This window comes from Danio rerio, chromosome 16 (assembly GCF_052040795.2).
Source record: "Danio rerio strain M-AB ecotype USA chromosome 16, GRCz13ab, whole genome shotgun sequence".
Classification (NCBI taxonomy): Eukaryota; Metazoa; Chordata; class Actinopteri; order Cypriniformes; family Danionidae; genus Danio; species Danio rerio.
The window spans coordinates 57,804,492-57,817,221 of NC_141036.1; the positions used below are offsets into that span (position 1 = coordinate 57,804,492).

General features: G+C 37.9%; 1 protein-coding gene across 3 annotated transcripts in view; it reads left to right on the top strand.

Annotated features, from left to right (window-relative positions):
- LOC101882461 (mannosyl-oligosaccharide 1,2-alpha-mannosidase IA) overlaps nt 1–12,730 on the top strand; it is a 356,204-nt gene that overhangs the window by 311,190 nt on the left and 32,284 nt on the right. For 2 of the 3 annotated variants that reach the window (XR_015512119.1, XM_087288103.1), the window contains exon 5: nt 11,306–11,400. Coding sequence is in view for 2 of the 3 variants with exons in the window: in XM_087288103.1 (XP_087144229.1) it covers nt 11,306–11,400 (95 nt within the window). In the remaining variant the exon portion in view is untranslated. The remainder of the gene's footprint in view (nt 1–11,305; nt 11,401–12,730) is intronic. The other variant, XM_087288102.1, reaches the window with a different exon arrangement.

Below are 12,730 nucleotides of genomic sequence, written 5' to 3' on the forward strand. Positions count from 1 at the left end.
TTATAAGATACAAAGCAATCTGTGCTCATGCTTCATTTGTATAAAATCATGTAACTTACTTTGATTGTATACTGCTACTCAGCTAACATTAAAACAACTGTCATATTTATGAGTTCCTCTAAAAAGGCCACCCTTAAGAGACTCTGATTGGTCAGCTAACGTAATGTGCTGTGATTCTCGGATCTGCTCCATGTCATCAGGAAGCGGCATGTCCAGTGACTAGCATGCGATGTGCCTCTGCTGTATATACTGTCAGTCAGTGTAGCCGTGTCAGTGCACTCTCAAACAAACCGCCCCAAGAGGGAAAACGAACTCTAGTGCGATTCAACCGAACTAAACAAGGCAGGTGTGAAAGCACCCTAAATGTACCTAAAAGGTATCTTTGAGGTACCATTATGGACACTTCCAACCCAAGCTTATTCTGAAAACGTAGTCCCGCGGACGTTTCTGACAGCGGAATACGTCCCGGAGGTACGTACGGCTGCATTTATTTTTTTCAAGCGAACGCTGCGGGGCGGTGTGACGTTGTTCCCTTTCGCGCTTGCCTTACCTCCTTGTGGAGGGCTTCCCCGCTGCAACCCGTTTGTCCACTCAGCTCACCGTGTACGTCGGCAGGCTCGAGACGCAGAGAGAAGTTGACAACGGCAATCGGTTTCGAGTCCGGGGAAGAGCGGTTCCAGCAATCAGGTAAGACAAAAACAGAATCCCAAAAATTAAGTGAACGAGTTTCGTGACAGGGTTAGAACGCGGTGAAATCCGAAAACACGGTAAAAAAAAACAGGGCTTTTATTTTTTTGGACGGCTTTTTGTAAACTGTCGCTCGGGTTTAGGGAAGCGAGCGGGCGGGCGGGTCGATCGGTAAAATTGGTTGGGTTCAGGGAAGGAGGAGGGCGGGTTGGCCGATTGGCCGGTCGCGCAGTCAATCATCCGATCAGTCGGACATCGGCCTCTGGTGGGTTAACGCGAGAACAGCGGGGGCGTGAACCGCACTCGCGAGAGGCGTTTGAGATGCGAAAAAGCGCACAACAGCGGCCTCTCGCGGATTCGCAAAAACAAAAACTGCAGCCGTTCGTACCCGCCAGGACGTATTCCGCGGTCTCCAGAAACGTCCGCGGGACTACGTTTCCACAATGAGCCCCGGTTGGACACTTCAGGTACAAATATGTATCATTTTGAAAAGGTACCGCCCCAGTGACAGCTCCTGTACCTTTATTTCTGAGCATCTGTGCGCCTGAATTTGACAGAAAATGCACACTCCTGAACCTCACGCCTGCTCTCTTGATGCAGCCGTGTGAGGTCTGGGACACACGCTCTTCTACTCGTTTGTGTTTGTTCTGTTTCATTCTCGGCATCTCAGTCTGGTTGTTTTCGGTTTCGGTTGGCGCTGGATACCAAAGTAGATTGGGAATAGATCGGCATAGATTCGCGAGGCGGGAATCGAACTCGGGTCACCGTGAGCACCAGAGTGCCAGTTTGTCATCGTATCTTGTCTTGTCCTGTTGTGTGTTCCAGCCCTGATCCCTGCCAGCCTGCCCAGTCAATTTTATTCATTTGTTTGTGTGTTTTGTTAATGTTTTCCCTTCCCGGGTTTAGTTTGTTTTGCATTTTATTTCTGTTATCAATAAACACATTAAGTTTCTGCAAGTCCCCGTATAACATTTAAAGATGTTGTTTATGTTCACACAGCTATATTACACATCAACTAAAGTTTAAAATATGATAAGGTAGTGGACCACCCCTTTAATAACTCATTTCTTTTATCTTTGCCATGATGACAGCACGTAATATTTGACTAGATATTCTTTAAGATACTAGTATTCAGCTTAAAGTGACATTTAAAGGCTTAACTAGGTTAATAAGGCAAGTTAGCGTAATTAGGAAGTCATTGTATTACAGAGTGGTTAGTTCTGTAGAAAGTTGTTTTGTTTTTGTAGTATTTATTCATCTTATTCTGTCAGGTCATGGTGAAGTTGTGTTTCATATACATTATATCTCAACTGTAATCCCGCTGTTGTGTCAAGGATCCCGTTAAAATAAAACTGAAGCTGACGTTTTTAAAGGAGCATTAAAGCCCTGTCAGTTCTCTTCTCAATAGACAACCTGAATTGCTTTTAAATGAACTCTCGATAAAGTCAGAAAGCAATCTCTGTTTCTGATTACCCAAGTCAGCGCTCCATAAACAACTCTATTTGATGCTTTTTCCATTTTCTTTTATCCACATCATTAACATGCTCCGCAAGTGAGCGTTTATTAGCCGCAGCATTATATGTTGCGTCCCACAATCCCATGCATCTATTCATCTGATGAATCTGTGGATTTCATCTGGCGTTCCTGAAGGGATTCGCTCATTTACTGCTTGATCTTCCAGCGCTGTTTGTTTGTTTTCTGCACTTCTGCTTCTGAGCTGATGTTCTTCCTGAGATAGTAGCCTATAAAGTCTGCATCAAATCAACATATGCAATGTTTATTTTACTAGTGCACATTGCTGGTCTTAAAGGAACACTCCATTACACTGTTTTATTGAAAATAGGCTGATTGTACAGCTTCTCTACAGTTAAACAGTTGAGTTTTCTTTTTTTTTTTTTCCAGTCATTCTCCGGGTCTGACAGGAGCAATTTTAGCTTAGCTTAGCATAGATCATTGAATCAGATTAGACCTATAGCACCTTGCTCAAAAATTACCAGAAATCTATTATTACACCAGAATTCCATTATTATGCCGGAATTCCATTATTATCCCATTATTCCATTACTACACCCGAAATTCCATTATTATGCCAAAATTCCATTACTTTGCCAGAATTCCACTATTACATATGAATTTCCATTATTATCCCAGAATTCCACTATTACATCTGAAATTCCATTATTATCCCAGAATTCCATTATTACACCTAAAATTCCATTATTATCCTAGATTCCCATTGTTACACCTGAATTTCCATTATTATCCCAGAATTCCATTATTACACCTGGAATTCCATTATTTTCTCAGAATTCCATTATTACACCTAGAAATTCAATTATTATGCCAGAGTTCCATTGTTGTCCCGGAATTCCATTCTTACACCTGAAATTCCATTATTATCTCAGAATTCCATTATTACACCTGGACTTCCATTATTATGTCAGAGTTCTAATATTGTCCCGGAATTCCATTCTTAAACCTGGAATTTCATTATTTCTCCAAAATTATATTATTATCCCAGAATTCCATTATTACTCCTGAAATTCCATTATAATGCCAGAATTCCATTATTACAACCGAAATTCCATTATTATCCCAGAATTCCATTATGACATCTGAAATTGCATTATTATCCCAGAACTCCATTATTTCTCCGGAATTCCATTATTAATCCTGAAATTCCATTATAATACCAGAATCCCAATATTACACCTAGAAATCCATTATTATGCCAGAATTCCATTATCATCCCGGAATTCCATTCTTACACCGGAATTTCATTATTACACCCAAAATTTCATTATTATGCCAGAATTTTATTATGTTAGAATTCCATTATTAGCCCAGAACTCCATTATTTCTCCAAAATTCCATTATTATCCCAGAATTCCATTACTATCCCAGAATTTCATTATTATCCTAGAATTCCATTACTATCCCGGAATTCCATTATTATCCCAGAATTCCATTACTACACCCGGAATTCCATTATTACACTAGAATTCCATTACTATACCTGAATTTCATTATTATCCCAGAATTCCATTACTATCCCGGAATTCCATTATTATCCCAGAATTCCATTACTACACCCAGAATTCCATTATTGTACCAGAATTCCATTACTATCCCTGAATGCCATTATCACACCCAAAATTTCATTATTATGCCAGAATTCTATTATTACCTCTGAAATTCCATTATTATCCCAGAATTCCATTTTAAATCCAAAATTCCATTATTTTACCAGAATTTTATTTAGCCAAATTTCCATTATTTTGCTAGAATTCCATTATTATCACAGAATTCAATTATTACACCTAAAATTCCATTATTATGCCAGAATTTCATTAAGTGAGAATTCCATTATTATCCCAGAACTCTATCATTTTCCAAAATTCCATTATTATGCATGAATTCTATTAATAATCTGAAGTTCAATTATTATCCTAGAATTCCATTATTACACCCAAAAGTCCATTATTTTGCCAGAATTCCATTATTATGCCAAACTTCCACTATTATGCTAGAATTCCATTATTATCCCAGAATTAAATTATTACACCCAAAATTCCATTAATATGCCTAAATTCCATTGTTATACCAGAATACTATTATGCTACAATTGCATTGTGTCAAAATTCCATTATTACCCCGGAATTCCATTATTTCTCCAGAATTCCATTATTATACCGCATTTCCATTATTATCCCAGAATTCCTTTATTATTCCAGTTGTTATGCCAGAATTCCATGTTTGAGCCGGCACAACCTAGCTTTCCCATGTGGTCTCGCATCCAGGTACTGACCGGGTGCAGCCCTGCTTAGCTTCAGTGGGTGGCCATATGAGAGTTGCAGAGAGCTAGCTGCCAATTTTAGCTCCATTTTTATGCCAGAAATCCATTTTTACACCAGAATTCCATTATTTTGCCAGAATTTCATTGTTATGCCAGAATGAGAGTATTGTTATTACAGGGCTGTTGAATACTTGACAAAGGAGCAGTTTGAGAATAAAAATCTAGTGTTATGCAACATCTAAACAGTGTCCTTGAGTGTGGGAACCATGGTATAAGCAGAATAATTGACCCTGGCCACTGAATAATGACTAGAAAATAATTCATGGATGACTTGCTAATGTTATGCGTTTGCTCATTTTCAGAAAAAAACTTGAGTTTATTTTCAGAGATTTATTTCTGAGATTATTTTGAGAGTGGGTATGCGTGCATGTGTGTGTGACCTGAGATCTGGCCTTCCTCCAGAGCCGCTTGTTTCCTCAGATTAAATATTAACTGCAGGCTGGAGTGTGTTTGTGTGTGTTTTTCTTTGTTGACTGGAGATGTTGGAAGAGAGGGAATTGTGTTTTTCTTCAGTCTAAATGTGAAACTTCTGTGGTCATGCAGGATCAATACTGCAAATTTCCCACGACAATCAGGATCTTATTATCAAACAGCACTGCAGCTGAAAGCGCTGTTCAGCCAGAATGAGCTTTTTGTCTTTTTTTTTTAGCATTATTTTGCTCCCGCTGCACCTCTAATGACAATTCTTGACATCTGTCGAGCTACAAAAACAATCAAAGTGCACCATATAATTAGATCAAATAATGAATGCAATGTTTTTCAAGACCTCTGAGTTCAAATTGTGATATCATAGGAACAATTGAATATTAAATTGAAATGCATGCAATAAAAAATAAAGGTTTTCCTAGAATTATTAAGCTGAATGTGAAATTTAATTTAAATTTTTTTTTTAGGTTGTAAGATTTTGCAGTTTCCTCCATAAATAATTCAGTTCCATTTAATCTCCGTGGACCCGGCACTGGGTCTGTGACGTCATCGACTTTAGCTTTCAGATTTAAAGGGCTAGCATTGAACCAGACCCCCTTAAGTGGTGTCGTTTGAAAGTGTAGAACCTATATTTTGTGCACATTTGCATCACTTTTCTTTTTTATTCTACTGTACTAAAGTTATTTACACTTAAATACACAGTATTTTGGATACTCGAGCTGGGTATCCAACATTGGTTCATTTTCATATTTTTCATATGACACATGTACAAGTTATAGCTCAAATGAAAGCTCTTGCAGGTGCTCATGTGGTTCTAGCATTGTTTTTACTGAATTATATTCACATATCAAACAGTTGCCGAATGAATCTCGGTGTTTCCATGGCGCAGAAGTGAAAACAATACATTAATGATTAATAAGCAGCCCCAGATAGCACAGACAGCTGTCATCTCTCACCTTATGCTGTGCGCTTCAGGGCCATTTCTCCTCTGTTTTTGAGGTGATGTGCATAAGTAGTCCTTTTATATGTCTGACGTGGTCCAAACACAGTGAATTATGTTTCATAAAACAAAAGAATAGTGAAATATGTAAACAATGATCGCTCCCTGTGGCTTGTACAGCACCTCTCATCAGTTGGAATACATTAACTTTTGCATAGATTATGGTGGAGACATTTCTCTTTTTTCCTATGATTACAGACATTTTTAGGTGTTTATTATAACACAGACAACATATACAGTTATTTTAAACACTTTCAATAGTGTATTATGAATATTCAAAGGTTTTTTTTTTAAATGATACCAAATGTTTGCATTTACACCTCTTTATGTGGATTTGGGAACCTTTTAAATTTGGGTAGGCAAAATCCAGGCGGAAACCCCAAAATAGCACTGGAGTTTAACTGGTTAATGCATTATTTGTCATTGCTTCAGAATTATTAGTTAACTTCATTTGCAATTTTTAAATTAATATGAGCTTATTCAAAATCATACATTATATTTTATTTCAATGTAGTGCAGTAGAAGTCATACAATTATGACTGTTATAATGCTAAATTATCATTTTGGAGTCATCAAAGCAATATTGTAGTGTTTAATCGAAATTATTTTATCCATGCACACCTTTTTATGAGGTATCCTCATAATAAATTCTTTCATAACTTATATAGAAAACTATATTATATAAGGCAACACATGCTAATTACATAAATGACAGTACAAGTTCATGGATGCATTTCATGTTTATAAAATATATGACATATATGCAAGAAATGTTTCATATTGCAAACATTGATATACATATAAATGTGTATATATACACACGCAGTTGTTTATAGCGGCAGGGACATTTTTAGATTAAAGAGTCCCATATGGAAGCGTGATATGTTGTCATATATGAACATATCTAAAGAATTATCTATTGTCCAGTTTTGGTGAGCCTGTGCGAATTGTAGTCTCAGTTTCCTGTTCTAGCTGACTGGAGTGGCACCCGGTGTGGTCTTCTGCTGCTGTAGCCCATCTGCCTCAAGGTTGGACGTCCTTTCTATCAGCTGGAACCAGTCTGGCCATTCTCCTCTGACCATCAACAAGGCATTTGCGCCCACAGAGCTGCAGCTCACTGGATATTTTCTCTCTTTCAGACCATTCTCTGTAAACCCTAGAGATGGTTGTGCGTGAGTATCCCAGTAGATCAGCAGTTTCTGAAATACTCAGACCAGCCCGTCTGGCACCAACAACCATGCCACGTTTAAAGTCACTTAAATCCCCTTTCTCCCCCATTCTGATGCTCGCTTTGAACTGCAGCAGATCGTCTTGACCATGTTTACATGCCTAAATGCATTGAGTTGCTGCCATGTGGTTGGCTGAATAAAAATTTGCGTTAATAAGCAGTTGGACAGGTGTACCTAATAAAGTGGCCAGTTAGTGTTTATGAAGAAACTTCACATATATGCATTTCTTTCTATATCTCTTTTCCTACTATTGGAATGACAAATATTTATGCAGTTTATAATTTATAAATATCCAATCATTTCTCTACGTACAGTACAAATCAAACCCTGTCCACATTTCTTCTATTTGTTTCCCTGATACATGTCTGGTTAAGACCCAGCTTCTGTTTGATGTCAAATGGCCTGTAAGCGTGACTTTAATTCCTGATGCATGGCAGACAGCATTGCAGAATGAGTACATGAGGTTGATTTGTGTGCTCCGTTGTCTCCTGGATGTGTTATATTTGTGTCCTCCCGGCAGATGCTGTGCTGTCTCCAGCCGCGGGTCATTAGTGATCTCTCAGATTCACGAGTGCAGGGTTCAGTCAGGTTGTTCTTCTGCTGTCCTTCTCATCTCAGCCTCATTTCGCGCCTGCACAGATGCATTAGCCAGGAGATGAGCTGCCCTAGTTTTAGCACAGAGGCAGTTTGACTGTCTAGTGCCTGAAGTCTGACCTTCTGCAGGTGTCGGTCACTCTGAACACTTCCCATTGCACAGCTACTCACTCATCTGGATCATTTATCTAAGTATAAAATATGTAATTTTATTTGTAAAATGAGGTTTAGCGTCATTTATAATTAGTAATATAACTATTGCATATTGTGTAATGTCCTTTAACCTCGCGCTCCTTTATATCTTTTAATTTCCGTGCATTTCATCTTATTTAACGTTACTTTTGTTAGTTTTTAATATTTTTTCCTCTCTTATTTTTCCCATTATTCACTTTTTTCACTTATGTTCTTTTAGTTCTTTACTTTTCTTTTCTTCTCTTGTTTTCCTTTGTTTTAATTTTTTTTCACTTTTCTCACTTATGTACTTTTAGATTTTATTTTATTTTATTTTATTTTGAATTTATTGTTTTATTTTATTTTATTTATTTACTTTTACTTTCCTTACTTATTTTAATTTTGTCGTTTTTATTTATTTTATTTTATTTATTTTTTCACTTTCCTCACTTATGTTCTTTTGAATTTAATTTAATTTAATTTAATTTAATTTAATTTAATTTAATTTAATTTAATTTAATTTAATTTAATTTAATTTAATTTAATTTAATTTAATTTAAATTGTTTTGTTTTGTTTTTTGTTTTGTTTTGTTTTATTTTATTTTTTCACCTACATCAGTTATGTTCTATTGCCTTTAATTTAATTTAATTTAATTTTGTTTTATTTTATTTTATTTATTTTTTGACTTCCTTCACTTATGTTCTTTTAGCTTTAATTTAATTTAATTTAATTTAATTTTATTTAGTTTTTTACCTACCTCACTTTTTTTTAGCTTTAATTTAATTTATTTTTTTTTGTTTTGTTTTATTTATTTGTTTACTTTTACTTTCCTTATTTTCCTTTGGTGTTATTTATTTTATTTTATTTTAATTTATTTATTTTCACTTTTCTCACTTATTATTATTTTTCTTTACTTACACAGTCCCTATTTATGTTCTTTTGGCTTTACTTTTATTTTATTATATTTTATTTTCACTTTCCTTACTCTTGTTTTTTTTTTCTTTAATTTAATGTCATTTTACTCTTTTTTTTTATGTATTTTTTTCTCATGTTTACTTTTTGTTCATATACTTAGTCTAAATATACCACAGTCTATGGTGTGCACATGACTTACATTACACTCATGTCCGTTACATCACACATGTATATAGAACAGAATGCAACATATAAACATCCTGTTTGTTTGTTGTTGTTGTTTTTTTTGTTTTGTTTTTTGGTACTGAAGATCAGTGTTGTTACGGTTGCCAGATTGTTTCCATGCAGTTTCCAAGGTTTTCAGATTCATTTAATGTCTAAAATGAGTCCTGCGTCTTAGACGTCAGTATTCAGGTCTCGTTTCTCCTTCAGTGCGAGTCTATGGCTTTTTGCACACGTTTTATTGTCCAAGCAGCAGATGAAAGTTGATACTTAGAGGTTTGTTCAAATCCCTAAACCTAAATCGTAGCAATAACTGCGATTCCTGCCTTAGCAAGCACCACTAAAAAGAGCTTGGAGAGAAATATCTCTGTCACCAACCATATTTCCAGCCATCTTTATGTGAAAGTGCAGACATGAGCTTTAAAAACACATCTTGAAGATCTCAGTGTTCTCGTTTCATTCACTGTCAGAGATGGGGTTTGTCAGTAAAGCTGTGTGCATTTACAGTAATGGATGATAAACTGCTTTGGATTGGTTCAAGGATGACTGAAAGTTCAATCTGAGTGTATGTCATAAATATTGCATTTAGAAATATTGCATTAAATCTGTTGGTGAGGAGTTTCCAACATTTGCTATAGGAACAAACTTGAACAAATGCTAATAGCTGGTTTGATTCTGGTAAATGAAATATGCTGCTTATATTATTGATGCTATCTGGCATACACGACAGTCTGTCTTTGAACAAAGGCTCACTAAAGCTGCGGTTATTTCAACCCGGGCTCATTGTGGAAAGGTAGCCCCGCGGACGTTTCTGCGGACCGCGATTTACGTCCCGGGAGGTACGTATTCGAGCGTTTTTTTGGTTTCGCGGATCCGCGAGAGGCCGCTGGGCGCGCTTTCTCGCGTCTCGGGCGGGCGCCTCTCGGGAGCCGTTCTTGCGCGAATAGCCGCCGGATCGGGAAAAAAAAAAAAAAAAGCAAAAGCCCCCGTCTTCGATTTCGACCGCGTTTTCGGATCCCACCGCGTTCTCGCCCTTATTTTCCGGATTCCATTTTTCGTCTTACCTGATTTCCGGAACCCGCCGTTCCCCGGACTCGATCCCGGTTGTCCACCGCGGCCGGCTCCGGCTCATCCTCCTCCTCCGGGGCCTCCGCTCCGCCGACGCAACGCTGTGAGCTAGGAAAAAAAGCCCTCCACTCGGAGGCGAGCCGTCGGCCGGCGAGCGCGAAGAGGAGGGGCGGAGCGGCGCCACACCGCCCCGCGGCGTTCGCTCGAAAAAAAATAAACGCGGCCTTTACGTACCTCCGGCCACGTAAATCTCGGCCTCCAGAAACGTCCGCGGGGCTACGTTTACAGAATGAGCTTGGGTTGGGTTATTTAATTAAAAATACAGTCAAATCTGTACAACTGTAAAATCTTATTACTATTTAAAATAACTATTTTGTTGTTGTGATGTGTATTAAGGTGCAATTTATAAATAATTATGCATAATTACTCCTCAGAATTTCGCAGATTTTCCGCAGAATTCCGCAGATTTCTGCAGTTTTTTAGCCCATCATTAATTCTGTTTATTTACTTGAGTAAATGTGTAAATCTGAATTTATTCAGTTTTTATTCAGTAATTTATTACTTTTTATTTAATATATTAAGGTTTTAGTTATGATACTCCGCTGGATACTCCCAAAATAATTCCGCAGAAATCCGCAGATTTTTACCAAAATTCTCAGCAGAAATAGCAAAAAACGTCTGCAGATTCAGTCTGGCCCTAGTCATGACCTTGGTTTTAACGTTTCATCCAAAAGACAGCGCTCACTGACAGTAAAGTGTCCCCTTCACTATACTGGGGCATTAGGACTCACAGGACCACTGGTTGAGCACCCCCTGCTGCCTAACAGCAGTCTACTGGAGTTTTCCCATGTGGTCTCACATCCAGGTGCTGACCAGGCGACCCCGGATTAATAAAGGGACTTAGCCGAAAAGAAAATGAATGAATGAATGTTTTCACTTCTTTGCAGTGTAATATTGAAACGTAATGTTATGTACCAGAAACCCGGCTGACAGTCTAAAAGCACTGCTTTGGTAAAAACATGGCAAACGTTGCATGAGCGTTGAGGGAGCGTTTGCATATGCGATTGGGACACTTCCGCAGATGTGCAGCCTGCAAAACGGTATTTAACAATCTGCCGTTGTGTTTTCTCTTTCAGATCTTTAAGCAGAAGGTGCTGGAGCTTGGTGAGAAGTTGTTACCCGCCTTCAACACACCCACCGGCATCCCCAGAGGAGTCATTAACCTGGGCAGGTGAGGCGAGACGCAGATCCTCCATTCACACAAACATATGCCTCAGATATCAGCCTTTCTTTCTGCTTTTTCTGGTGCTTTCTGGCACCACTGCGGCCCACCTGGCCTCCATTAGTCCAGCAGCTCCTCTGACAGATGCAGGCGAATTTAATTAACCGATTCTCAGGCTAATTCCAGTTAGATGAGGAACTGGAGCCACAGACGGGCTGGGAGAAAGCGGAGCGATGTGGCGCTCAGGTTAGACGAGAACAAATATAAGCTTATCGTGACATTTACTACTTTATATAGGGCCAGTGGAATAATTCTGCTCATGAAGAGTGTGTTTGATTGATTTAGGAAAATCTGGAAAATTGTGAATTATTATTGCAATTTCAAATGGTGTGAAAAAAAAAAAAAATATATATATATATATATATATATATATATATATATATATATATATATATATATATATGCACACACACACAAACACACACACACACATACACACATCGGCCACTTTATTAGTATTACGCCCCAAGTCTAGGGGAAACGAAAAGGGCATAATAAACGAAGAACAAACAAATGTGTTGGGGTGGTGGATTTCCCAAACTAAACAAAACTTAAAGCAAAAGATTCCCTTCGGTCGACAACCAAACTCACACACTCAATTGAGAGTATATATGAAGATATTTATTATAGAAAAATAGGGTTTATATAAACGAGCATTTCGTCAGGGTGACCACAGGCCAAAATAACAAACAAAAGAATCTATAAAATAAATCCACTAAATTACCTATTACTATTTAAAGAAACATACAAGAATCTTACCTGACTCCCTAATATAAACAAAGTCAAAAGTAATCAAATAAATAGGCAGGTCACCCCTACACGCTCAAACTCTTAATAAATATTCAAGCATAGGATGGTCATAAATACAAAATTGATTATTGTTGGTCGTCGGCCGAAGGTGTGAGGGAAACCCAGGAGCTCCACTCCAAACACCGAACGCAGCAGAAATGAGCTCTCCGATTCCTGCCGGAAGCTCCCTTTTATACAGGCCTCGTAGACCAGCAGCCAATCAGAGCAGGGAATCACGACGGCGTGGGAGCCTATAAGACATCAGAAAAACAGCAAGGAGGCGGGACAAAAGAAAAAGGTGTACAATCCGCAATAATAAAAAAAATAAATAATCTTCAGTCGTAACAATTAGGTACACCTGTCTAGCTTCTAATTAATGCAAATCTCTAATCAACCAATCACATGGCAGCAACTCAATGCATTTAGGCATGAAGACATGGTCAAGACGATCTGCTGCAGTTCAAACTGAGCATCAGAATGAGGAAGAAAG